Genomic DNA, 27,251 nt, shown 5'->3' with positions numbered 1-27,251 from the left:
TATTATTTTTTTATTTCTTGTCGACATGTGGAGAGAACAGAAGCTCGGCATGAACGCGTGGGTCAAACTTATACAAATATTAAAGCACTGTACACAAGAGGCTTCAGGTTTCTGGTTAATTCTGTGACATGTGGCTAAAAGTACACATTGGAGGTGACACAGTTCTTGAAAGCTATCACCTTACTGCACCTTGTTGGGACTGGCTGACATTGAAATAGGCTGCCAGCTGCCGACGGGTAGTTTGTCATTGGATTCGGAAGTATTCAATAGCTTTCTAAGCTTGAAGATGGCTCTGTGAATGAAGCGAACATATGTGCTAATGTGCACTGCACGTAGACTGTGGAGGCAAACAGTTCCTCATATGTCAATGGAAAATGAAAGTGTGTGAACAGAAAAGATTTATTCATAAATTGATAGATCTTCGCATCTTTTTTAATCATATTACTTAACCACAAATGTTTACTATGCCATGTATTTTAGTTGAAAAGGTATGTTTTTGTTTGATTTGGTGCGATCCGGTGCCAAAATTTGCCTTGTCATAGTGTCTGTGAGCATAATGTTGAAGCCTCTCAACTTGCTTATTTTTCCTGCAGAGAAGCTGATTAAAATGCATACTTCGAAAAGCAAAGCAAGGTGGTAATAAAAATACAGTCATACAAATGAAATGTAAGTAACCTTTCTGAACAGTAACACATGAAACCAGTAATGTCTCTAGCTTAAAACAGGTCCTGCAGGTAGGCATTAAGATATAGCAAACTAAAAGGAGGCTGGAATTTCTCTCCTCAGCACTCAGCCAAGTTGCAAGGTGAGTTGCTCGCTGTTCTCCGGTCTGTGCAGGAGTGCGTTCTGCTGGGTGCGCCTCGCCCCTCCCATCCCTCTGCTTAAACTCTCCTCTGTGCTTACCACCAATAAAGCGCTTTTTGTCCAGGCAGTCAGCACGAGCATTCCTTGACGTGGAGGTCGGTGTATCTCTCCAAGGATTTGATGAAGACCGTTCTTTCGAAGTTTATTACGTTTTTTTTAAAGGCGCGCGCACACGGGAAAAACAAGATTGTATCGGTGAACTGCTCCGCTTGGATAAAGGCACACGCGCGACTGCGCTCACAACTTTACTTCTTCGAAGTTCAGGGTAAGAGATTCCTGCTTTAACTGATAAAATAAGCAAATGCATGTGTCATACTTGTTGGTCTCTAACGCTTGCAACAGGAACAAGACGTGCGTAAAGACGCGTAAACAGGGTTATGTTGACAAATGCGGTTGGGTGATGTATAAGAACATTTTAAAAGCCTAGATTAACTGCGCTAATTAACTGAATATTTTTTTAGTGCAAAATCCAAACTCTTTGTCAGGTTTATGTCATGTTTTAACTATAAGCCACCGCTGATCGGAGTTCATTTATTTAAGTTGTGTTTGTGTGTCCTATGCGACAACTCCCTTAACGAAAACTCACCAGTATAATCCAACAGACACTCACTGTTTCTGTTCTGCTCAACAGTAAGTTGAACAATATTATAAAAACGTTTTTTTTTGCTTTTAACGTACAGCGTGTCACTGTAAGACTAGTAAAAAAAATGCATATAGCATCATTGTAAAATGCAACAACAACAAAAAAAACTAAAATGAATCAACATGATCGCTCCAGTGACTTATTGGATGCAACAGGTTTTTACTGGCGATTTGGGCGCCACTAATGCTACAGATCACCAAACACTGACAATAAAACAGTATTTGCGACATGCGTAAAACGTGAGCGTGTCGGGGCGGTAATAAGGCGGGCTGGTGTGGGACCGCAGGACGCCGTGCAGCAAGCAGGGGCCGAGCCGAGTGTCTAGACCACACCGAGCCGTGTTCACCGCAGAGGAAAAGCTGTTTTTGGACCCACACTGGGGAACGTCCCACAACATAAAGTTCAGTAGGACACAAGCGTTGAAATGGTTATGATACGCGGGGGTCAGATAATGCAAAGTCAATTCATTAAGTATTTTATCAGCATGAGGTTAAAACCAGATTATCTTGACAACATTTCGACTGCTTCATATCTGGAGACAAATGGAGGGTGATATTGTCAAGGTTGATATATGGTACCAATAAATCATTACTGCAGCATACTGTGGATCACAGCTTCCATCTGTTATTTTAACGTTTTCTGACACTTTTCTGTCAGTTTTGGAGGATCACTGTAAATGCTAAATTGTAGGAAATAGAATAAAAACAAATCTTGGGGAATTCATGACACTACTAAATAATCTGCAACACCATATGATGGATGGAAGACAAGGAAATGAATAAAGCATTGTCATGCCAAGTTTCAGTCACAAGCATAATTGGTGCCACCCTACGATATTAAAAATGCCTATCAACAGTTGCTACTGTTATAAAGATTACTCCATAATGTCATTATTATAATAAATATAATGGTCTACTTTGATTAAAGTATGAACAAGTTCCAGAGCCGGATTTAATCAATCATTAGATTTTAAGATGAAGGCGGTGCAGTGGAGAGACAGATGAATGAAACACTGGCTCAGATGTGAAAAAAGATACAAGCAGAAATCAGAGAGACATCACTTTCCTTCAGCATGTGTGCAGCAGAGCAATGAGGTCAAATTCCTGAAAGATTAAATCTCTAAATGACCATCTCCACCAATAAACTAACATCCAATAGAGTGACATGACACAACACGTTTAGACCAATCGCTTTTGCACAAAGTAGAGTTATAAAGTACTGCAAGTGCATCTGTATGTATACTCCAGATAATATCATCTAATCTTTCCAAATATTATGCCAATATATACTTTGATTCTCTGAGAGGGATCTTTAAAGAAGGAGCCTTATTGTGTCCCAAAAAGGTTTTTTAAATACAATTTCTTACAATCATGTGTTTGTTGCTGCAAAAAAATGTGATCATAGTCCTTGTTTAAGCGGTAATCTCACTGTGTTAAAGTAACAGTTAACAGTGAAATGCCATGATTATTATGTAAAAGACCGGAACCAACCAGAAGCCCCAAGACCCAACTGGGAATCAGTAATCATAATATAACTAGGTTACAAAATTCTACATATGCTTTTTGTCTGAGATGCTTAATTCATGTAAGAACAGTCTTCTGACCACCGTCCCTCCAGCTTTCAGTGAGATTACCATCTTTTACACAGCCCCCACAAACAGGCACGGAAAATCGCCTAATCTTTCCTGGGGGCAAAACAGGCTGCGTAAAATTACACCAATAGCTCCGCTATTAACCCCTTCCCTTGTTTCCTCGCCACATGTTTCCTCACAGGCTGTCATTATGCTATAGGAGAAGCTACTGTGTCATTGACAGTATATAATGGTGGTAATTGGTTTATATTAGGCTACCAGACACAGCAGAGCAGCCACAGGATGCTAATTATTGTTCACTAATGTGGAGAACTTTTAGGCTACTATGATGCACAGATTGTAACACTTACCGTACAAGAGAGCAGTTGTGCCAGTCTAGTTATTTTCTGATGTAGGGCTCACTGCTTTCTGCACCACTCTCTACACAGCAGCCTGTTTTGTTTGTACAGTCGCTTGTTGACACTGATACACTTCACACTGCTGAGAGAGAGAGACTGAAAGTCTGAGGGCATAAACAATGTAGGCTGATTTGAGGAGAGAACAAGGGAGAAGGAGTAAATGAGGCAGGGTAAAAGTTCCTCTCTTCACCTGTGATGTGAAATTAAAGTCACAGCTTGTCAAAATATTAGTTGCATAACATATGGCCACGCTTTGGCGATAAAATGTGCAATTGTGCGTGATGGTGTGAGCATTAAGTGAGACACATATGCACACTGGGTAGATTATTCCTGCCCCATGGGACATTTCTTGCCCTTAAATGTAGTTCTGTGGACAGGAATCATGACTAAGGCGAAGGAGTTCTCATAAAACCCAATTTAAGCAATCAACAGGCCTGCTCTCACACCACTGTGACTAATGTCGAAACCTCACTACCCATCCGGGATCTGCTTACCAACATTGTGTCAGCCTGTACTTTTATTTTATTTTTTTACAAAATAAAAGACTGCCATTTAATTATCTGTGCCAAAGAGCTCGGGTGAAAAGAGCACTGATGTCTAAATCTTCTGCTGACGATGATTGACAGTTGTGTTCTTTCATTTGTGTTGAGACATGTCTAAAGATCTGCTGGGCATCTTAGAGGAGCTTGTGATGTGTGTAAATTTACTTGTCAACACAACACAGTTCGTTACACTGAGTGTTGCCACTCTTTTTTCTCCAAACTGACTGAAAGCAGAGGATTTTCACTTGTGCTTCATATCGCCAGAGCTCAGTTTTATGCCAATTAGGGGCAGTGCCTGAAGCATCTTACCCTCTGCATCAGAGGGATTAGAGGGGTTAAAAGTCAGGTGCTGAGGCGGGGAGGCCTGGGGAAGGGAGGAGAGGAGGGATATGGGGAGGTGGATGTAGAGGAGGACTACTGTAGAGTGGGGCACTCACACCGCAGGCAGAGGGAGGAAAGTCGACAGGGCAGAAAGTTGGAATAAATTTGTGAACGTGTGTGTGTGTGTGTGTGTGTGTGTGTGTGTGTGTGTGTGTGTGTGTGTGTGTGTGTGTGTGTGTGTGTGTGTGAAAGTGAGGGCTCATCACAATTAGCAAGGAGTCTGCATGAGTGAGAGAATTCAAGATCACAAATCTTTCCTCCGTCAGAGTTTAAGGCTTCAGCATGCCCCTCGTCAGGTGCTGCGCAGCAGGGGGGCGTTCCCTGGTTGACAACCAAGAGCCCCTCTCGCAAAGAGGCGTCTTAAATAAAACCCTCGGCTTCAAGGGCCTCAGCCTCACACATCAATGCTGACCCAGCGGTATGCGGAGGCAAACCCCAGTCTGTGCGCCTGCCAAACTAAATTGAAGAAGAGCTTGCCGATGCAGCCAAATGATGCGTTCAGAAGAACCACTTCAAAACCTTGCATAAATATACACACACATGCGAAGGGATCTGAGGGCTTTGGAGTGCCCCAGCTTGAGCGCAAACCCCAAATAACTGCTGTCCTCTGTGTCCACAGACACACACATGCTCACTGTCAGATTTTACCTATTGGTCTATCCCTAAATCAGACGAATCAAAGAAACTACTCTCTCAAGCTTTACATTAAATGCTGATATTTTTTTAACCTTCTCACTCTGGTTGGAAAATCTGCAAAAAGCCCAAAAAAATCCCCCAAATTCCTAAACTAACTCCTGTGAAGGATTGAGGGAAAGGAGCAGAGTGAGAGACAGATGGAGAATGAGAGAGGATGAGAAGGAGGATGCTCATCCCAGAAAGTCACCACAAATTGCTGCATTTCAGTGGGCCTGTAAAAAAAAAAGAAGAGAAACAGCTCTTAATCTAAGGTTGTAATTACCTCTGGCCAGCACTGTAATTAGGAAATGAGCCTTGAACCAGATCTTGCTGGGCAAGAGCAAAGCAAGGGCAGACACACACACACACACACACACACACACACACACGCACACACACACACACACACTTTGAGAGGAAGGTCAAATATTTAACCTCTGATTTGAACATTAATATTTTACTGACTCAGGTCTTTGTGAGACCTTCTTCGTCACAATGTGGTGACATTCAGACACGCTATCATGTACAGTAGGCACGCCGTGCATACAAGACAACACGTACGCACAGAGCCGCTCTCTCGCATTACATCATTCGACGTTGCGTTCTCTGGTCCACTTTTGCTTAATGTCTATTTCTGTCCTAGCAAGGGACACAAATAGTGTTGTTATCTGCTGCTGTCTGCACTGTGAGAGAGCAAGAGGCAGCCTGAGAGAGAAAATCAGTGCATGTATACGTGCAAATGCCTACATGTGTGCATCTGAATGCCACTGCGTAACACCCCCATCTAAATCACTTAACGCTGCAATTAACAGCCAAACGGTTGTGACAGTGCCACAAGTCACAGCTTGTCAATGGTGTACATATTCAAAATACAAGAAGCACAGTAAATATCAAGCAAGGCAACACACCTACAGCAAAACATGAATCTTTTCTCTTTTTATTCCACCAGTCCTCTACAGGTTTAGGGTTTGGACTGATGTTTGGAGCTATAATTTGGACAAATTGTTTGCAGTTTTAGATAATGCCACTACAAAGTCGGTTCCAACATTAATGCCAGACTGCTCAGCTCTGTTCTGCTTTGGGAGATGGGGGAAGAAAAACAGAGTGACGCAGAGAGAAAAGGAGAAACAGAGTATAGGAGAAGAGTAGGAGAAGGATGAGGCGATATTTATGTTTAACAGATGAACACAGAGGAAGAAAGAAAATTATAGTGGACAGAAAGGCTGAAAAGCATCAGTCCGCTAAAAAAGGGAATGACAAAAATAGCTCCTTCAAAAGAGAATAAATACGAAAGTAAACCAATAATGGTGAAAAGAGAGAACACGAGGAACTGGCAGGTTAAAAGATACTACCAATGATTTGGCATTGCGCAGTCTGCACAAATTAAAGACCAAATGTCTCATGGAAAGATGTGGAGAAGGCGGCCTCAGCTATTACGGCATACCAAGACAGGGATATTGTTGTAGAGTTTTGTCTTTTAAAAAAGAGCTACAGTCATTCATGAAGCTAAGCGGTAAAGATGATTTGCATCTATTTTGAGTGCCGAGTTCCATTTTGAAAGCTAAATATTTACAGTGCAGTAGAGGGATTTTCTGAGAGGTGACCCCCCCCCCCAGGAAACTGGATCACACAGCAGTTACACACAGAATGTGCTCAGTCACCCCTAACCTGTACAGATTAGTAAAATGTATGCAAATAACCCCAAATTATGCAAAGAAAAAACATGCACAAAAGCCTCATGCAGCATAGCAAAACACCCCACAGACAAGTAAACACACGGACGCAGAGGGGAGCAAAGGCCTTGCAGCAGGTCAGCGAGCCAAACCGAGCCCCAGACTGTGACAGATTATTTTCAGATTTAAACATTGCACTCTGTATGTGGAAGCGAATGTGAGCCGCAGAGTGACTCAGCGAGGGTATACGCAAAATGAAGTGAGGTTTCAGGTGTTAATCATGTCACACAGGTATAGCACGTGGTTTGTTCCTCTGTTTACTGCCGTCACAGACTGTTTGACTCAGAGCTTAGCTACTGTATATATGGCTTCAAAACACTGCTTAGCAGAAACATTCTGGAAGAGTGAGTCCTCCAGTGTATTTAGTATAAATAGGTGTGTAGTTAAGAGTCTGTCTGTGCTGTAGAAATGGGAGAGATACAAAGTGCATCTCACCTAATTATCTCCAAAACGGTTTTATGACCATGCCTTAAATCAATTAAATTAGAAAGAAATGTGGGAGCTGCTCTTGGCCAAACGTCTCCCAATAATAAAACACTGATCAAGTGGTCACTTTGTGTTTCCCAAAACCAACTGATATTTATGATCCCATTACTACGCTTAAAAATAATATTCAATACTAGTTATTTCTGTATTCATTCAAAGCAACCAACACATGGACACACGCACAAACCATTCTGTGGTCATGGATTATGAGATGCTAATTAACAAAAACACACAAACGGTGTGGTCAATTTGGGCCCTGCCGGCTAAAACAAAAGCTGGTCTTGGCTTTAATTAAAAAACTGAGGGGCCTGTGCCACAAGGTTAGCTTGTCACACACACACACACACACACACACACACACACACACACACACACAATTTAGTGAAGTAAAAACTGCTTTGAAATACTAATACAGTAAAATCGTTAAATTCAATCAAATGTTTGACTTTGTAGGAAAAGTCAATATAACTACAAACTACATTTAAGCCCTCCTGAGGCAACATCTTCATAAACAGTGTGAGACGGTTAATCTTGCAGATCATACCAGAAACTGTGCTATAAACACAGTACAACACACACACAAACACACACACACACACACACACACACACACACACACAGTCTTGGGCCACTGATGGGCTGATACTACAGGACAAGGAGCTGACAGAGTGGAGAGTGGTCGGCCTGCATTCTTCCTTCACACTCTGTCCTTCTCTTGTGCTGCCACACGGCCTGCCAGCTCTCAGCACGCTCCCGCACACAGCTGGAATCCAACCAATTAACAGGAAAAAAAACTTCCTGTTTTGCTTGCGGACCATTAACAATGCATCACAGGGGAGGCTGGATTCCAAATAAGTGGAGAGAGAGAAAGAAAAAAAATGCAACATATTTGGCTAATAGGTACAACCCTTGTGTTGTTTCCAGGGAAAGAAGACCTTTAACCAAGAAAAGTGGAGCGAGAATAGAGGAGGAAGCTTCTTCACTGGGTGAGTTTTATTAGTAAACTGTCATTATGAATAAGATGTGGCCGGTTACCAATATAACCTTGTGTTAACATCAGGAATAGGTTTGCATCATAATCCAATCATTGTTTAGGGTAGTATGTATAGAATACAGAAGCAATGATGCGTCATAACAACACAATGCTTTGAATATTTGCATCTAGAAACCTAAATCACACACTGTTGGCGATCCGAATTGTTAACCGTAACACCCTGCTTCCTCAATAGGATTCATTCACTCAACTCTGAGCCTTTCTACAAGACTGGCAGGAGAACAAGAACAGCTCTCTTAAAACACACACACACACACACACACACACACACACACACACACAGCGTGACATTTAATAGAGTGAGGTTGTGTAGGTTTACAGAGAGAGGGTTTATCATGCCTGTCTGGTTGCTGAAGTTATGGCAGAAATGGGTAGCATGTAGACTTCTCAGTAACCTTGTAAACATCTACAGTTTGTATGTGTAAAATGTAGAACTCAGCTGTTTTAGGATTTAAAAAAAAAATGAAACTATATATTCATTACCCGTTTTTAAAGAGAAGAAGGGGCATGAGCTGCTCGGTATGTAGTCTCTCTACGGAAAAAAAAGTTAGAAATATTGTTTCTGTTCCAAATACTTTTTAAAGTTCACATTTTGTATGTTTAAGAGATACATAACCAGAACTTAGTTTGAACAATAATAACCAATACTAATAAACCCCTATATATGCTGGGGTCCTGATTTTCTTTTCTACTTAACATACACACACATCCCTCCTGACCCCCTACCCTCTGTCCTGCCTCATTTCTGTGTTGTGCTAGTTGTCAATGAGCTGTGACAGAAACTGTGTAGGCTTGTACAGACACACACATATACAGGACAAGACCGTAGCCTTGGGCCTCTGGACGCACACCGCTACTCGCTAATTGCCTTACAGCTCCTGCACTTCTCTCTAAGCCCAGTCATCCTCAGGGAAAACAGAGAAGAAGTGGTGATGCAGAGTTCTTCTTCTGGGGTTGATTTTACAGCCATGCACACATTCCTCAGGTTAAGGAATTTGCACATAGTGTATCTGCTGTGTACCATATACAGCTTTCTTGCTGTATATGATTTGCTTTTTCAATGCCAACATACACACTGGCTCTGTTTTTGCCTTAATCCTGGAGTTTCTACTACAAAGCTGGTACACACTACAATGAATTACAGCACATCCTATTTGTGTGTTTTACCTGCCTCTTTTCCTGTGTGCTGAATACGTATCGTTGCCACACCTTATGTACAGTATGTATTTGAAAATGTAGTAAAATATGAGAGCGTGCATGTGTCGAGGCTCTGAATCTAAGCCAAATGTCTGGCCTGTGTTTCCCATTAATGCAACCTGTAGCTGTGTGTTAAACTTTCAGACGTGAAGGTTAAAAACAGCATAAACACAACTTCCCCCACTCAGTCCGTTGCGTTGCTCATTAACGCCCCGCCACCATGGCGACTGTGTATATTTGTTGGTTAATAATGTTAATATTTCAATCTAAAAGCAAACATGGAAGCGCAAACAAGGGTGTTCCATGGTATGCGCACGCACACACACACACACACACACACACACACAGAGCATTGTTCTGTGTTACAGGTCAGCTCAGGAATCTACTCACTTAATAACGCATATGCACGGATGTAAAAGCAAACAAACTGCTCTTTATATAGACAAATTGCTATTCACTGCTACAATAACAACAGCATCATTCCTTCCCTCGCCCTTTCTGCGCGTGGCAGTCTGACAGGTCGTCTCAGGCTCTTTGTATATGACTAACCCATAGGGCACAGACATACAGACACAAATCCTGTCCACTGAAGGCACAGATCTCCCTCCTAACCAGCGGAGGTTTGCATGTTTTATCCCTTTTAGTACGAATCACATATACTTTACATCACTGTTCATTATTCTACAAACCCTTCTGCTGTGTTTTTAGTCATTTGAATAATGTTTTTTCTACCATTCCAGACATCCACTGGTTTTCATTAATTTCTATACAGTATAAAAACCTACTAATAGACTGTTGAAACTTGCTTGATTTGTAAACACAAAGTCTGCATTGATTTCTGTCCAAATTAAACCATTGTTACGAGGTAATACAGTGCAGTATTTTTAAATCAAACTGAACTTAACCTGCATTACCACACAGTAACAATGTGACAAATGTGAATCCAAACCGGTTCTGTGTGATGGATTACACAAGTTTCATGAGTCCGCTTATACATAGAAATGAATGGAAACCAGCGGCTGTATGCAATGGCAAATAAAAAGTTACATCCAAAAGTAGAAAAACTTGTAAATTAACATTCTCAATTATACATAATCTATTGTTTAAGAGCTAAAACATGATAAAGAGGAGCACTATGTGGAATAAATGGACACAATAGGCCTGGGGTGGAGTTTGTGTTTGTTTAGTGTATTTCTCTGTATGATTGTGTATGTTTTAATGGAAGAGCCTCTCCATGCAGATCATACATCATAAGCAGATCATGCTGCTAAGATGTGGCAATTAGAAGGAGTTCATATTGTCTTGATTTCGATGCTCTTCTAAGAAATGCACAAGCAGTGCGCTGGATTGTTGCATTCAGCAGATTTAAGCAGTCGTGTACTGACAGCCTAAAAGGAAAAGGAGGTTACAGAGGGCTCCCTTGTTTATTCCTCCACTTCTGTCACTACCCACCTCCTCATTCTTCTCCCTCACCTTGTTTGTTCTGACTATGATGAATCTTCTGCGAACCTGCAGGCAAATTGTAGAGGGGGGGTCAATGTTGATGTCTTAATAGACGGGTGTCCTTACACTCGCTAAGCTGGTAGGGTTTACCTGTTTAATCACTGAAGTATGCAGGTGAATGTGATAATCAAACTAGGGATTAAAAAACTGATGTTGGCTGATGCGGTCCTGTCATTTATCTGTGAAATGTTATGATAACAACATTGAGAGAGGCATTCAGTGTCAGACCTACTTCACAGTGGAAAATGAGAATTCAATAGGAAGCATAAGGAAATAACTGTTCCCCAGCTATGCAAAATATACAAGTGAATGACATAGTTAATCAAACCAGATGTGTGTCTGAGAAGCCACTTTGAATACCTAAAAGAAATCGCACTGTCGTAGCAGTACTGTAATGAACAAGTCAACTGTCTTCAGGAGGTACAGGCAGGGCAAACGAGGGCATGGGGGAGAGGCATGTCAGTGTGATGGGGGCAGGGGAATTGTTCTGCTTGACTGCTGGTTTGTCAGCCATTTCTCCCGGTGCTGGCACAGTAACAACACAGGCAGCAGTTTCACAACTAATTCCTTTGTGACATCAGCAGCAGTGTTCTCCAGTTCACATTTATCTTGTGTGTGTGTGGCACATGTCTGAGGTTTTTTTATTAGGAGGAAAAAGCCTGCAGGCCAGAAAGACAAGAAAAATCACAAACGGTAATTCTTAGAAAAAGGGGGGGTGTGAGGCTGGGGGCCTGAAAAACAGGTAGCACTGTACAATTCCTGCCTTCAAATGAAGGTTGTGGTATAGACAAAAATTGGGAAAGTTCCACTTTCCACGGATTTCCAGTACATGTACTACTGAATATGGACATGTCTCAGTCCATCTATGACAACATGGACTACCAAACTTGTCATGAGTAATTGTGAACAACAAACTCATTTTTCAAGAGTCAGTTCATTAAATAAATCACTTGCTTTCTTCCCCTACCTGACATAACAATGGTCTTTATTGCCATAGATGTCAACTAAAGCTCACACTAAGAGATGTGCTCTGTAAGCTGCAAATATTAACTTCTTCTTTTATATCTGCCTTGAGATTGACAAATTAAGAGCTGGCTGGATGTAGAAAGAGTAAAATATAACTAATGATGTGTACTTCTTGACCTTTAGATATCTGCACAGTCCAATTGAAAGACTGTCCTGTGCTAATGAGTTGTGAGTTTGTATTTCCAAGTCTACGAGTTTCTATGCTGAACTGCAGTTTAACAAGGTAAATAAGTTGATATTTACCTGTCAGACCTATAGCACTGCCCTAAGTTTCTGTTTACCAACCCATTACTTTAGCCTTGAGCTCTAACAAGGTCCTTAGCCTAATGAACATTTTGACAGCTACATAGTTGCAACAAGGCCCTGCAGGGCTGTTCATCAGATTCCAGTCATACTCTTGCCAGCTACATGAACAAACCTGAGAGAAAGGAAAGAGGTGAGCAGAGGAGCAAGGGTAGGACAGGGTGACAAGGTGAAGACAGTAATTTTAGAAATAGTTGTGCAATGTGTCAAATAAGAGTGGCACCTGTTAGAGGTCCAGGGCGCTTCTGTACACGTTAAACGTCAGTGCTTTGACAGAAATGCAGTCAAACTATTCTGTAGAATCAGTCGAGACCTATTTAACTTCCTGGAAGCCAGAGGAGATATTCGGATTAAGTGTCAACAGTATGTTCAAGTGGAAAGATGATACACACAGACAGACGAGCAGACAGGCCGACGGACAATATGCGAGCGCTTCCTCAGCGAGTACGTGTGACACTGTTGTCTAACAAGGATAGTCAGCCTGCCAGTCAGCCGGTCCGACAGTCAGTCAGTCTGCCTGCCAGCTGTCTGACTCATACACACCCTCTGATTTAGAACTCTTACACAGCGCTGTTGCAACAAAGGACAAAGGAAAGAAACCGCAACATTCAGCGTGGTCCATCCCTTGATCTTTAATACAACCGGAATAACAATGATAGTTTAAGGATGCTGTCCAAAGATGTCCTGACAATGAGAGAAATACTTTCACCTTTTTTATCAGTGATATAAAAAATGTGCACATTTCCAAGCTTGAAGAAATAAACATTTTGTTTTTCACATCAGGTAGATAAAGATCAGGTGGCCAGGTGACAAACTAGCATTGCAGTCATGTTGGAGCTGGAAAGAATGTCAGAGGGGTAGGCAAAGTGTGCACATCACTCCGGGGTTGTGGCTGGTTGACTGATAAAACAGGTCCATCCAGCCACTTCTAACCACAAACACACACAGGCACACACACTGCGTGTCACTATCTTTGTGGGGACCCGTCATTGACATAATGCATTCCCTAGCCCCTTACCCTAACCATAACAACTAAATGCCTAACCTTAACCCTTACCCTTACCCTAACCATAACCTAATTCTAACCCTAAAACCAAGTCTTAACCCTCAAACAGCCCTTTAAAGTTGTGGGGTCCAGCATTTTGGCCCCAAAGCTGTCCGGACCCCACAAGTATACTGTATTCCCAATTTTGGACCCCACGAATATAGTTAAACAAGAAAACACACAAACACACACACACAAACAAACACACAAACAAACACACACACACACACACACACACACACACACACACACACACACACACCCTGCTCAAGGCCAGGTTCTCTCAGGGGTTATGAGGACTGTTAGGGGTGAGGAGTATTTTTGAGATGTCCCTTGTTGCATGAGACCAGTTCACTTTGAGTGTCCCTATCAGGAGGACAAAGCTCTGGACATCACTGCTCCCAGGGTCAGTGAGCCAGACAGTACAATGAAGTTTTGATTCTGGGAGGAGGTGTGCAGAGGATATGAAGGCACAAGCCAAGGCCTGGAGAGAGTCCAGCTTTGTGACACTAGGATGTCATATTTACCGCTTCCTGGTGATGTGGTCCTTTTGGACTCATCAGATTGTGACTTCTGCAGTGGTGTGGTTTGCTGCTGTGTCTGAGAATTCCTTGTAAGTGTTACTTACTTGGCAATAAATACAATTCCGATTCTAACAAAATATAAAGATTAACAGAGAGCAACAGGGAGTAAGAGACAGAGTAAGTTAGGCAAAAATGTGTTGTTTGTGTCTCTGTGCCACTCGGCTGTGACTGATTCAAGCCAGGTCAAAGACTCAGCAGAGTATTGGGTTCATGTCACCGACAGCATAAAGGAGGCACAAGATTGACAAAAGCTGTTGGTGCAAAAACCACAGAGAAATAAGAAAACAGATGAGGGCCCATGTTGTCAGTGGTGCACTAGCAATGCTTTGTGCCTTGTGTAATGTGAGAGTCCTGTGGTGAAGATCTCAGACAGATGCGATGTGACTGTGACCTAAATGACTGTCCCGAGAGGTCACAGGGCAGGGCGCACTGATAAAAGACGTGTGTCAGTGTTGAGACGTCGCTCACTGGGCAAAACAAGAGGACACTGTGTGTAAACTGATAGAGAGAGAAGGGGAGAAGAAGAGAGTCTACATCAGCTAGTGCATCCTGTGTTTCCCCTAATGTGTGCCTTTATAAAAACAAACTCAAGTCTAGCATCTACTACATCCGTAATATCCTTTGGCAATAAAACAAAAGGAAATGGTCCACATTTCCTTTTAGAACTCATAGTGCCTGACCTCTTTGCTTAAAAGCTCAGAGGAGGCAGAGCGAAAGGGCAGACTTGCTGTTGCAGAGTCCCAGTTCTGGTCTAGTCTGGCTGCCCAGCTGCCCATGTCAGCCTGCTTCCGTTTCCCTCTCGCCTGCTCTCTGCTCAGAGGCAAGACTGTACAGCCGGCTAAGGCTGGAGCGTTTGGCGCAGGTCACATAATTTACTCAGACACACTCCAGAGGTTTGGGATTTCATGTTGCCCTGGAGGAGTGAAGAAAGCACCTGTTGTGGAAATGGAGACCAGAAAGCTTCAGGTGTACTTGTGTGTAACCAGAGCTGGGTGTATGCCCCTGTCAAACAGGGCCCGTTATCTGTGTTGTCTGAGGACACAGAATACTGAGCAGCAGTGGAAACATTAATCTGAGCTTGGCCTCTGACCTCAAGGAGTCACTCTCTGCCTCACAGGCTTTGTTGTCGTTTAGACTGATGCTATTTGACCAGATGAACTAAGCAGAGGAATGACTGTTTGGCTATAGGTTTCTTTTTTTCTCTTTTGTGTAAATATTTTAGTAGTTATTCTAACTACTGACTTGCATCAAAAAAACAAACGCAAAGTTGCCCCGTATCCCTCCTAGTGCAGCTATAGGACATATATATATATATATATATATATATATATATATATATATATATATATATATATATATATATATATATATATATATACACACTGTTTTTGAGAGTTTTACTATTTCACTACCCTCCCATTCACCCCTGGACTGTATATTATGCTCTCTTTCAAGTCCTCCAGCTGCAGGCACTAATGGTATAGCTTCACACTGTCCTTATAAGCAGGCCTGGTCAAAAGCATAAATTCTGAGATGAAAAGGTTCACCTTTCACACCAATGATAAGCTGTTTTACAACTCATTTAGATGTGCAGAATATATGAGGCAAACAGCATAGAATGAAGGAAGGCATAAGAAAACTAAAGTCTATAACTAGGAGGCAGCCCAACAGGAACCTGCCTGTTAAATGGCTGTTTGTTGTTATTTAAAACAACAACCTTTAGACATCAATCAGCACTGGCACAGCTGATGCACGATGGATGTGACTATTACAGGGTATTTTCTTGTGGTCAGGATGAAATCAGTTGGAAACCTTTGTTTGTGCAGCACATTGTAAGTATATTCTCTTGTGTCCCCTAACCCTCCCTCATACCACTACAAAGCATAGCAATGATATTGTGGCTTCAAGATGGGTATTGCGTGACAGACATACAACTATCATCCTTTCATTCCACATCCTCCTCTCCTCTGTCTGTGTATGTATTCTGATCTTGATGCAAGTGCACAGTTAGTAGAGCATATTTTTTGGAATATTGTCTCTCTTTTTAAAAAGGCTATTACTGGCATGACATAAATTGTATGCAGCCAAGCCTTGATGTGCGGACACCTAATCTGTTGGGTCTATTCACAAATGTGAGCATCTTAGATATATGGTATTTGAGCTCTAAAATAGACAGATGCAGTTTACTTTGACAGGACAAAAGACAAACAGCCATTAGCTTTTGCTCGATCAGATTTATTTTCAGTATAAATAAAGGAAAATCAATCTGTTTTCCTAGTATGCTGCCACATCACCCGAGCGCCCCCAAATGGAAAACCTTGGACGAGGATGACGCCAACATGTTTCTGCCTCTAAACATGCCTTCCTTTCTAATCCATAGTATGCATATTTGCTAGAGATTGCCCGATACCATTTTTTGCTTCCCGATACCGATTCCGATACCTGAACTTGCGTATCGGCCGATACCAAGTACCGATCCGATACCAGTGTGTCATATATTTTATTATGTTTTAACAACTGTATACTACTATCCCTGTATGGATGTGATATGATTTCTATCTTTGTTGTCAGTCTGGCTCAGGTTAAACTCTTTGTGAAACATGAACGCCCCAGAACTTTCTTTTATTCTGCAGTTTGACAGTCAGTTATAACAGAAAAAGAACATAAATAAACTACTTTAATGTAGATTTTCTTTAGGGCTTTATTATGTGGTATCGGATCGGTGCATAAACTCCAGTACTTTCCGATACCAGTGTTTGAGGCAGTATCGGAGCCGATACCGATACTGGTATCGGAACATCTCTAATATTTGCTTACATTATTTTCAACAACAGCAATGAAGCACTACAATAGAGACGCATTAGCACATACCTTTAACAAATACTTCACAGCATTACATGAATACCAACAGACTTCGATTAACATAGCTGACATTTTCAAACTCATAGTTGTGTTACGTGTTTCTGCACAAGCTTTCTCTCCTGTGCTACTTCTTTAGTTATCTTTTCATCTTCCGATATTCTACACAACTCTTGTTGTTCTGCCCCAATTCTCTCTTGACCCCTTTGTCATGTTGACAGATAACCCCCACTTGATTGTAAATAACAGGGTCCAGCTGTGGCAAGGATGTTACTGGCAGTAGAAAGGCATAGGAATATGGGAGTCTGTGTTAGGAGGAGTGATCCTTTGTCTTCTCATAGGGTCAGGGTTTAATAGATAAAAGTCCCAGAAGAGAAGAGGCCTCTTTAATGGGAGTATGCACTCTGTAGTGTGCAGCCTTATCCCCTTACTGTGACTTGGCGTACGTAGTGCCCCCCTGTAGTCTCTGGCCCGGCCTGCTGAATTATGCCAGTGCACAGAGAGCTGCGGCTCCACCACACCCATACACACAACGCAATTTTCTTCTCCCTCTTGTACCCTTCATTGCCCCTTAGTGTTGGCCTTTAGCTCTGAAGATAAGGGCTCTTGACGCTTGGCCTGCCGGGATTTAATTGCTGAAGCCCACTTCACCCTCCCAAAGCCAGGCCTTTTCCACCTCTCCACCCCGGTGCCTCTACTGACAGAAACCTGTTTTTGTCTCTGCTGTTCGCCTGCTTTTGTTTTCTTTTCCTACTCATCTCAGACAGAAAAAAAAAAGCAAAAAGAAGTGAGTGAGGGAGAGAGAAAATGCTTTTCTTCCTTTTGCCCCTTCTTATTGCCTCTTTAATTTTTTTTTAAAAAGGGACTGACCATGTATTTCACTTAGTGTTGCGCAAGGACGTTCCCATGCTTCTCAGTATTTTCTCCTTACCGTTTCTGCCCCTCGGGTGATTCCACATACTCATCAGCCAACACGTTTTATTCTAATACAACCTACAAACCTAGACTCAAGCATAAAGAAAAAATACATGAAAAAACAATTGTTATATAAAATATCTGGTCACAAAGATGTTAGAACTCCCATTCATATAAGCGGAATCATAATTCATCCAATCCATCGTCCGTTTATAAACCCCAAAAGACTTAAAATGCCAAACAAGTGAGACAGACAAGCTCACTTTTTCAACTCAGCTGCTGCCTGTCTCAGGAATGTCTCAACAAGCGCGCAGGGGGAGAGAAAAGGAAATTACAACTCAAGAGATGAGGAAGAAGGCAAGAAGGGAAAGGGGGGGGGGCATTCCTCCTTGAGGGGGATGACAAGCCTGTCTTTCTACTATCTGTCTCGGACCCTCCACCTGCACTCACTTCAAAACACTTAAGTTAAAGCCACACAGCACACCAGTATGTGGATCCATGCTGTTGTGACGCCACAATTGCGCCTTATCTTACCCACTAATAAGACCTGCATATGTCACTCGTATCCAGAAAGAAAGGAAAACAGGAGAATCCAACCCAACCCAAGCTTCAATTTATCTGTGATCTGGCAGAATTTACTGACTAAACCCTTCCTCATCCACATCCAACACAGTTTCTCCTCCACTGAGTTATCAGATGTGCCTGGCCCAGATTGGAATGAGGAACACTCAAATAAACATTTTGCCCCGGGGAGCTACATTAGAATCACCACGTTGAGTTTCTAAGAAAAATATTCTTAGTTTTATCTTGCTCTCCTCTCATGGCTGCCTTGATGTTGTGTATGTTCTGGCACCGGACCCTTATAGCTGTCTCTTGCCCTGATATAATGTACCAACGTTTCTCTATCTCTCCGATACAGGCACCACATAAAGTATGTGTGTACACTCTTTGACACACACACACACACACACACACACACACACACACAGTATCCTGAAACTGTAATGCTGCACCCCACACACAGTGATGATATGAAAACCTAAGACCATCTGCATACGCTCCCGCTGCTGCTTGATTCTCCCTAACCCCTTCATCTCCTGTTTATCTTCCCAAATCCTTTTGTATTCCCTTCTTCTGTACACATACGCAGCACGGCAGCCTCAATTTCTCTCATCATGATAATTTCTGAGCCCTGTAATGAAACCTGCCTTTTTCTCTGTGACTATTTTTAAAGGTTTTGGCCATCCTATGAACTTATGAATGTAGTTATTATTGATTAATACAATTAAACGTTTTATTTTCAACAGGAGCACATCAAATGTTCTTACTTTGGACTTCTCCCCAGCCACTGAAGCATGACCCCAAAAATCTGTATACATGTAGTTACTCACCTGTTAAAGTGAATTCCCCCAAGCACTGTGTGTAAATTATGGGTTAACTGCAACCCTTAACCTCTGCTGCCCATTCAGCTGTAGCCGACAGCAAACTGTCGCCATCAGATGTTTCGTTACTTTCCAGACAAGATTTTCCATAAACAGTTGCAACACTAAGCAGGTCCAACCTTTCTGCATGGCTGCCAAAGTTCAGGTGTTTTTTTCTGTGCTGTTAGCAGGTGCTGACTCTGAAACTTAGTTAACTGCTTTGTTCAATAAAGCCTTGAGGGTCATGTTATTGACGTCTGGCTGCACAGAATAACATTTCTGCCCTGTCTAGAAGAGTTACCTGAATAATAAGAGTAATGTGTTGGCAGTGGGGTTCAGGCGAATGCCATGATTGCTTTTAGTTTATACACTGGAGAAGGAAAAATAAGACATCAGGGAATCTTTCCAAGGCGGTTGCGATTTCAAGGGAGGAGCGAAAAGAAAAGTATGCTGAAAGAGATGGAAAATAAATGCCATAGCTGTGGTATGATGAGATGATACCCTTCCTCCGCCTCTCTGATGCACCCCCTTAAAACCCTTGATCTCTCCAAGTTCTGACATTCAAGGCAGTGATCTTTTTGGAAAGAAAATTCATTCAGTTTCATTTAACGTGAAAGGAAAGAGCAGTGAATGGATTTTAAAAAGTACAGTAAAGTAAAATACATTATTTAAGTTGGCAGCAGCACTGATGCTACTGTAACATACACTTAGATTAAGGTAAAATTATTAACAGAGGACAGACAAAGCAGTTTTTAGCTGTTTTCACCAATCAGTAAATGAAACAAAACTACAGCAGTGCTGAAATAGATGAGAAAAATATATGCATTTATTTTCCAACATGTATGATCGCTGACCACAACACACTGAGATTCTGGTATAAACAAGAAGAGATCTTGAGAGAGCAACTATGCTTCCAGAGCCTGATACAATGTTTGTATATCTAATAGATGAGCTATGAGATTATATATATATATATATATATATATATATATATATATATATATATATATATATATATATATATATATATTTATTATATATATATATATATATATATATTATATATATATATATATATATATATATATATATATATATATATAATATCTCTGTAACTTTAGAGGAAACAAACTAACTAACTAAGATAGAAAAGGAAATGAGAAAAAAAAGCAATTTCTTGTGCAATGGGCCCCAACCCTAAGTAAAGCAGTGTAAGAACAGAATGTTCTCACAGTATGTGTTCCATCTGTATAAAACTAAGTCACACATACTTGGCTTCTCATTCAGGTATTTGTGTAGTGAAGACATCAACAACTGCACCATTTAAGGCCCTGAAGTAAGCTCCCTCAAGCATTCAAGTTGACGAACATACAGTGCTTGTGGGCATCATAAATGTTCAGAAAGGTTTTGAATTATTAAACCATTCACTACCAATACCTAACAATAACTAAAATTATTGCTGGACACCAGGGCAATATTGAGTGTATTTTTGAGCAAATCAGGCCAGGGTGCCTCCGGTTAAGGATTATGGACAAAGAAGTGCTTTCTATTGACTCCCTGTAGAGTAAAAAAAAAGACAAAAAGCTGTCTAAAGAAGAGAAATGGTTAACAGATAGAGATGTTGCCTCTTCCCCCCCAAGGCCGTCTCACTCGATAGCAGAGGATGATTAACTGCCACACAGACTCTTGTCGGCAACTAGTTTCTTTTTAATCTCCCCTCATTCCTTTCTACTTTCATCATCCCTTCCTCCTTTTCAGCCCTTTCAAATACTGTGTTGACGCTCTACCGGGGCTCAGGTGAAATGGGCTTAAATCACAGTAACATATCTTTCTGATGATCCAGTACTCTTGTTAGTCTACATAGTGTATATTACACCCAGTATTGCAGACAATTCTCTGGCAAGCAGCACTGGCCGTCAGTCTGCATTATGACATCATAGAAAGCGTGTGTTATTTATATTACTACGGTCAGGGAAGCAGCTCTGGGCTATCAGTGAAGCTCCTCTCCAAGTTTAGAACGCCACAAAGTAAATCATCCACAGATGCATGGCCACGTGCAGCATGGCAGACATGCAGCCAAACAAAGTTGACATGGTATGGTTATATGAAACTGGAGATACAAGTGCAGTGTTTATGGTGAATCATTGAGAGGGCATGTGTGAAGCTTTTCACTGTTTCAGTGTCTCTGGAGAGACAGAAAAACATTCAAAGCCACTCCATGTTTTCACTTTGATACATCATCTCAGAAGCAAAACAAGTTGGATTTGTTCATTGCTGCTGTGTCTGCATGTTTCATAGGCTATGAAGTCTGTCATAAACATAGGGAGAACGGTTAACTGTGACCCCAGTACAACCATAGTAAATGCAGTACAGTAAATAGCAGTGGGTGGGCAGCTTACAAATATAAACCCTTAGATTTACAAACACCTGCACCCATATTATCATATATATATATATATATATATATATATATATATATATATATATATATATATATATATACTGTATATATGTGCATTTGTGGCTGTGTATGGGCTCGTGCACACACACATGCACACATAGCCATCTGTAGGATCATTAGAGGGAAACAAATGTTTTGGCAATCTGCAATACTCTCTATTACACAGATCATTGCAGGAAGAATGTGGCACTCCTTAGCCAGAAAAGCGTGGCAAGACGCCACTATGTCAACTTTTCCCTGAAGTTAGCAGAAAACTCCCTCTAAAGCCTGAGGTCACGACTACGGTCCTATTGTTTGAGAGACCTTGTGACAAAAGACTGCCTTTGATCACTGGCTATGCATAGTTAAACCTTTGATAGTAATCTCACCCTTTGAAACACATTATAGACCCACACAGTGAATCAATAGCTGACCAAGGCTGGTTTAAAAACTAGACGATATAGGGAGAAAATATGCTTTCTTAAAGAATTTCAACATTTTGCTATATCTGTCCCACATTTCTTGGTGCAACAGCTGGATGCTTCTAAACTCAAACATGGCCCTTGCAACATTGTGCGTTGTATCCTGTTTACAATCAGCATTTACTGTATATTTCTCTGAATGATTATGCAGCTCATTGACAGTTTATATGTTCTCTTGTTTTAGGCTGAGCATGGAGAGACAAAGAGTCTCCACCATGAAGGTCTTTCTCTCTCTGCTGATGCCCTTTCTACTCTTCCTCATCCTTCCTGATGGCACCTTGTCCAGTGACTGCCCAGATGGCTGCTCCTGTTCCACGCCAGAATCCATCTTATGTTTCCAGAGACGCTCCTCTACTATCCCCAAGGGAGTGCCCCCATCCACAAAAAGTCTCTACCTCTTTGCCAACGGCATTGAGGGCTTGACAACTGAGGACTTTGATGGTCTGGAAAACCTGGAGATGCTGGACCTCAGTCAAAACAAATTGACAGAACTTACTGATAGGGTGTTTGAACCTTTGACCTCTTTGAAGAACCTGGACTTGTCATCCAACCAGATCACCCACATTTCAGAGGAATGCTTCCAGGGTATGGCACTGCTTGAGCGCCTTTATTTGTATAGTAATCATATCGAGACCATCCACCCTGCAGCCTTTAATGGATTAGAGCACCTGCTGGAACTCAAACTGCAGGGCAACCAGTTGACATCCCTGCCTGCTCTCTCAATGCCCCGACTACTGCTGCTGGACCTTCGCTTTAATGTCTTACCCACCTTGGGTCCTTCAGACCTCCAGACCCCAAACCTGGAGTCGCTCAAATTGGGTGGTGTGGGGCTCTCCAACCTGAATAAGGAGCTTATGGGTAGTCTAAAGAACCTCCATGAACTGGACATCTCAGGAAACCAACTCGAGTCCTTCCCATCAGCGCTAAAGGAGACCCAGGGGCTGATTCACCTCAGCCTGGCTGGAAACCCGATGGGTCCTCTTACGGTTCAGGACCTGCAGAACCTTGGAGAGCTGCAGGAGTTGGACATTAGTAGCCTCAGTTTGCAGGGCCTCCCTGAAGAGTTTTCCCAGCTCTTACCCCACCTCAGAAAGCTCACAGTAGCAGAGAACCCATTCAACTGTCTCTGTACATTAGCATGGTTCCCAAGATGGCTGAGAGCCCAGAGCATCACCCTGGAGAGAACAGAGGAGACCCGCTGCCATTTCCCACCTATCAATGCTGGAAAGGTAATGGAAAGACTGGAGCACAGGGATTTTGGCTGTCCTACTACAACTACAGTCACCACTAGTACTGTCAAAACTACTACTACCCTGCCTGTTCCTGTCACCACCCTCCCGAGTACTACTAGAGCTATTCCAGTCCCCAGGGCCAGTGACGACCCCACTAACAAAGAGAATACATTTCCCCTACCCCCTGTCCCCGCATCCCCCAGTAGCAGCAGCATGGACCCAGATGGGGAGCATCATTTCTGTCCCCCTCACACCTGTCTGAATGGGGGTACTTGTCGTTTGGACCAGCATGGTCAAGTAGAATGTACCTGTCCACATGGCACCTCTGGCATGTATTGTGAAGTCGAAAACCATCACCCACCTTCACCACCTGAAGCTGACATCCCCATGGCAACGGTCAGTGTAGATGCACCAGACATCAGCTCACATCAAGCAACCACAACCTCAGTCCTGCTGGACCTCCACCGCTACATTGAAATGCGACCTTACATCCGTGGAATCCGCCTGACCTACCGCAATCTCTCTGGGCCAGACCGCAGGCCGATTCAACTCAGCCTGCCAGCATCCTTCCCAGAGTACAGACTCAGAGGCCTGAAGCCCAACTCCACGTACACGGTGTGTGCCAGCCCACTAGGTGCCCCTAGTGGCATAGACAGGGTCTGTACTGAGGCCCATACGGCTGCTGAAAGCGTCAGGGGCCATGATGCACAATTTGACGATCAGAGGCTGACCACGATGCTGGTGCCTGCAATTGCCATCTTGCTACTGCTGGTACTGATAGCAATAGCAGTGGGAGTGGTATGCTATCTTCGCAGGAAGAGGGCCAAGGGCCACCTGGACCTAGACTGTGAGCCCTCCCAGCTAGAGTTGGATGGAGTGAAGGCTGATATGGACAATGGGGCACTGCCTCAAAAACAGCCCCAACTTATGGTCCCTGAACCTGTTGTTCAGAATGGCAATCTGGAATATGAGGTGTTGCTACTACAGGATCACTGTACATCAAATAACAATATGACTTCACACAAGCCTTCCTACTTTTGACACCTGGTTTTGATTACACAGACCTAAATGAGGATTTTAACTATTCAGCTCTGTTTTCCCCACTGGTGAAAGAGCAGCAGAACAGCAAATGCTGTTATGAAAGTGGAGGACAGTATCAACCAGCCAACAAGCAAAGGAGAAACTGGACATATATTTAACTCAAAGCCCCTTGGTTGTCTAAGTAGACATTAAACAAGTTCAAAAACATTTGTCTGGACTTTAAAAAGCATTGAAAGTGCCTCTACTCCATTTACATGCTGTATCCTGTTTCAATAATATTTCTTCATTCACATTGCTGGAATGGCAACCTCTCAGCTCACATGAGTTGATGCTGGGACTGATGGTGTGTTGTCATTGGCTGAAACCTAGGGTTAAGGGACATACTAACCTCAAGCCCTCCTTTATCTGTTCATAAAGGAGAGTGCACTGAAATGGGGTTGCGCTGCACTTTCCCCATCACAACAGCCCAACTAAACACTATCAGCAATTGATTTTGCTGCACGTTGTAACTCCTCAGTACTACCCCAAAAAGGGATCAGTGCTTGCTGTGAATGACTTTTAAGACACCAAATGAAGTTGTGCAGAGAAAAAAGCTTCATTCTTGTATTGCTTTATTTGGCTCTAAAACACTTTTTTGTTTGGTATGTATGTTTTTTTTTATATACCTGTGTCTTTATGTTAATTTGTATTGTGCAACATTGTGACTGTTAACAGCCCTTTATACCCTCCACCCCCACCTCTTGTGACTAACAGACAAAACAGCAGATTAAAATCTTTGAAGATTAAAATTCGTTTGGTACCAGCAAAGTCAATCAAAGGGCTTTGTCCCCAGAATGTCAGACAGTCTAAGTAGATGTGAGTCTGGACAGGCTCAAGACTAAATCCCCCTTCTCCAACTGAAGCCCTCAGCCTGCTTTGCCATCACAAAGGAAGAAGGTAAGCAGGATTACAAAAGGTACTGTACAGAGAGAAGCAGTTGACTGAACCCCTTCTGTTTCAGTGCTGCACTGAGTTTCAACCAGTGTAGGGCTTGCCTTAATTACAGTAAGCACTCACATGACTATACTAAAGCAAAGGAGAACTTCAGTGACATTATTTATTATTTATATTCCCTGGAAGGGAAACTCAGTTGTATCCCTCAACCACAATTCACATACACCATACTACTTGGCCAGGCCCACAACAAGCAAAGCAAATAGTGGTTGTGTATTGTGTTTCCCTTGAGTAAAAATAGCCTGCTTGGCGTAATGCTGTGCACAATTTCTCTTTGGGAAGAAGGGTCCCAGTTTTGCTCACTTGCACCTCACCTAACCAGACTATGGAAAAGCCAGATGCACAAGAGAAGCACGCTCGATAGTGTTTATATTGTTTTGTGGAGGACAAAGTGGGAGATCCACAGGAAGGTTATGCAGACACAGAGTGATGAGATCCAAATCTGTGAATTTAGGGCAAAGAAGGACTCAAAGTAGCCATTTGTGTGTGTGTGTGTGTGTGTGTGTGTGTGTGTGTGTGTGTGTGTGTGTGTGTGTGTGTGTGTGTGTGTGTGTTTGTGCTTGCATGTAGATCTGTCAACTTCAGTTATAATGCAAGTATGTGTTCTGTCTTGTGCAAAGACCTGCAGACATCAATCTACTATCAGTAACCCCCCTCTATCTGCCTGCATGGCTAGGAGTACATTAAGCCCCAAACAACACTACCTTTAGGCAAACACACTAAAGACACAAATGTGAATGTCTGTAATGTTACCTACCTACAGTATTCCCAGCACACAATTAATAGTTCCCTGCTGACAAGATGCCTCAAGAACCCGCACAAACAAACAATCAAGCAATGTAACTGGAATTATTGTCTGTTAAATAGAATACATTGAAGATAACCAAAAGTATTTTCGATGTGATTGTTCATTTTTCCCTGTTTATTTTGGGAAGCTCTTTGTTGTCATAAATTGTTTTGTTTTTTATTCTGTAAACGTATTTGTGAAAAAAAGTGATGTTATCATTAAATGAATATCCAAAAATGAAACAGACGAGTTGTCTTTTTTGTAGTTTCCACCTTTTGCTTGTTAGAGGAAGGATTAGATTGAAAGGCAAAGGGGGGATTATGTTTGTTATTAACTTCCCTTTTAAGCCATCACTCAACAGGGTGAGGGGAGAGATCACAGGAGGGGGAATCCAGGAAAGAGAAAGAGAAACAGACTCTCGCTCCCTCTTTAATGTCTGTACAGCCTCATAACAAAACTAAAGTCTACAGAGAGGCTGTTCTTTGAGCTAAATGCTAACATCTGCATGCTAACATGCTCACAATGACAATGCTAACATGCTGATGTAAAGCAGGTAAAATGTTTGAATGTGCAAAGAACATTTCATGGCAAGCCATCCACAAATGTCATCAAAGACATTACAATTAATCATCTAGGAACCATAAATGGACAGTTGTCAAGATACTTCAGTAAAAAACAAAAATGTCAACCTCATGGTGGCGCTGATGGAAATGTCAGAGGAGCACTAAAATTAGTAGGATTCATCCTCTGGGCACTGTGAATATCTGTACAAAATGTCATGGCAATCTAGCCTAGAAATCTAGACGCACCCTAGCGGCAGCAAATGTAATTTTGCAAACGTAAGCTTTTCTTTGAGAAAAGAACGGCACTGAAGTCATTCTTAAAAAAGGAAGATGTGTTCTGAGTTTTGCCGACCGGATACAGCAAAAGTTTAATCTATCAACTAGCTCCGCTACTTTCTTCGTTGCTCTGCTTGGTTGTAGCGCTATCCTAAGACAACCGTTTATCTCGCTCCTCGCATTGAGCCCTGCCAATGGGGAGTTCCCAGACCCAACA

General features: G+C 42.2%; 2 protein-coding genes across 3 annotated transcripts in view; one reads left to right on the top strand and one right to left on the bottom strand.

Moving 5' to 3' along the window:
* coro7 (coronin 7) overlaps nt 1–27,251 on the bottom strand; it is a 120,095-nt gene that overhangs the window by 31,672 nt on the left and 61,172 nt on the right. The window lies entirely within an intron of this gene.
* Nucleotides 1,039–26,437, top strand: vasnb (vasorin b). Of its 2 annotated transcripts, XM_078269710.1 has the most exons (3): nt 1,039–1,129; nt 8,238–8,299; nt 22,327–26,437. In XM_078269710.1, the coding sequence occupies exon 3, from the start codon at nt 22,334–22,336 to the stop codon at nt 24,413–24,415; it is 2,082 nt and encodes a 693-aa protein (XP_078125836.1). In that variant the 5' UTR covers nt 1,039–1,129; nt 8,238–8,299; nt 22,327–22,333; the 3' UTR covers nt 24,416–26,437. The 2 variants fall into 2 exon arrangements, with proteins under 2 accessions (XP_078125836.1, XP_078125837.1); XM_078269711.1 differs by lacking the exon at nt 8,238–8,299 and having other exon boundaries at nt 1,046–1,129.

This window comes from Sander vitreus, chromosome 15, assembly GCF_031162955.1.
Source record: "Sander vitreus isolate 19-12246 chromosome 15, sanVit1, whole genome shotgun sequence".
NCBI classification, from domain to species: Eukaryota; Metazoa; Chordata; class Actinopteri; order Perciformes; family Percidae; genus Sander; species Sander vitreus.
The sequence above is the reverse complement of the archived record's forward strand: the minus strand, read 5'-3'. Positions and strand labels throughout refer to the sequence as shown.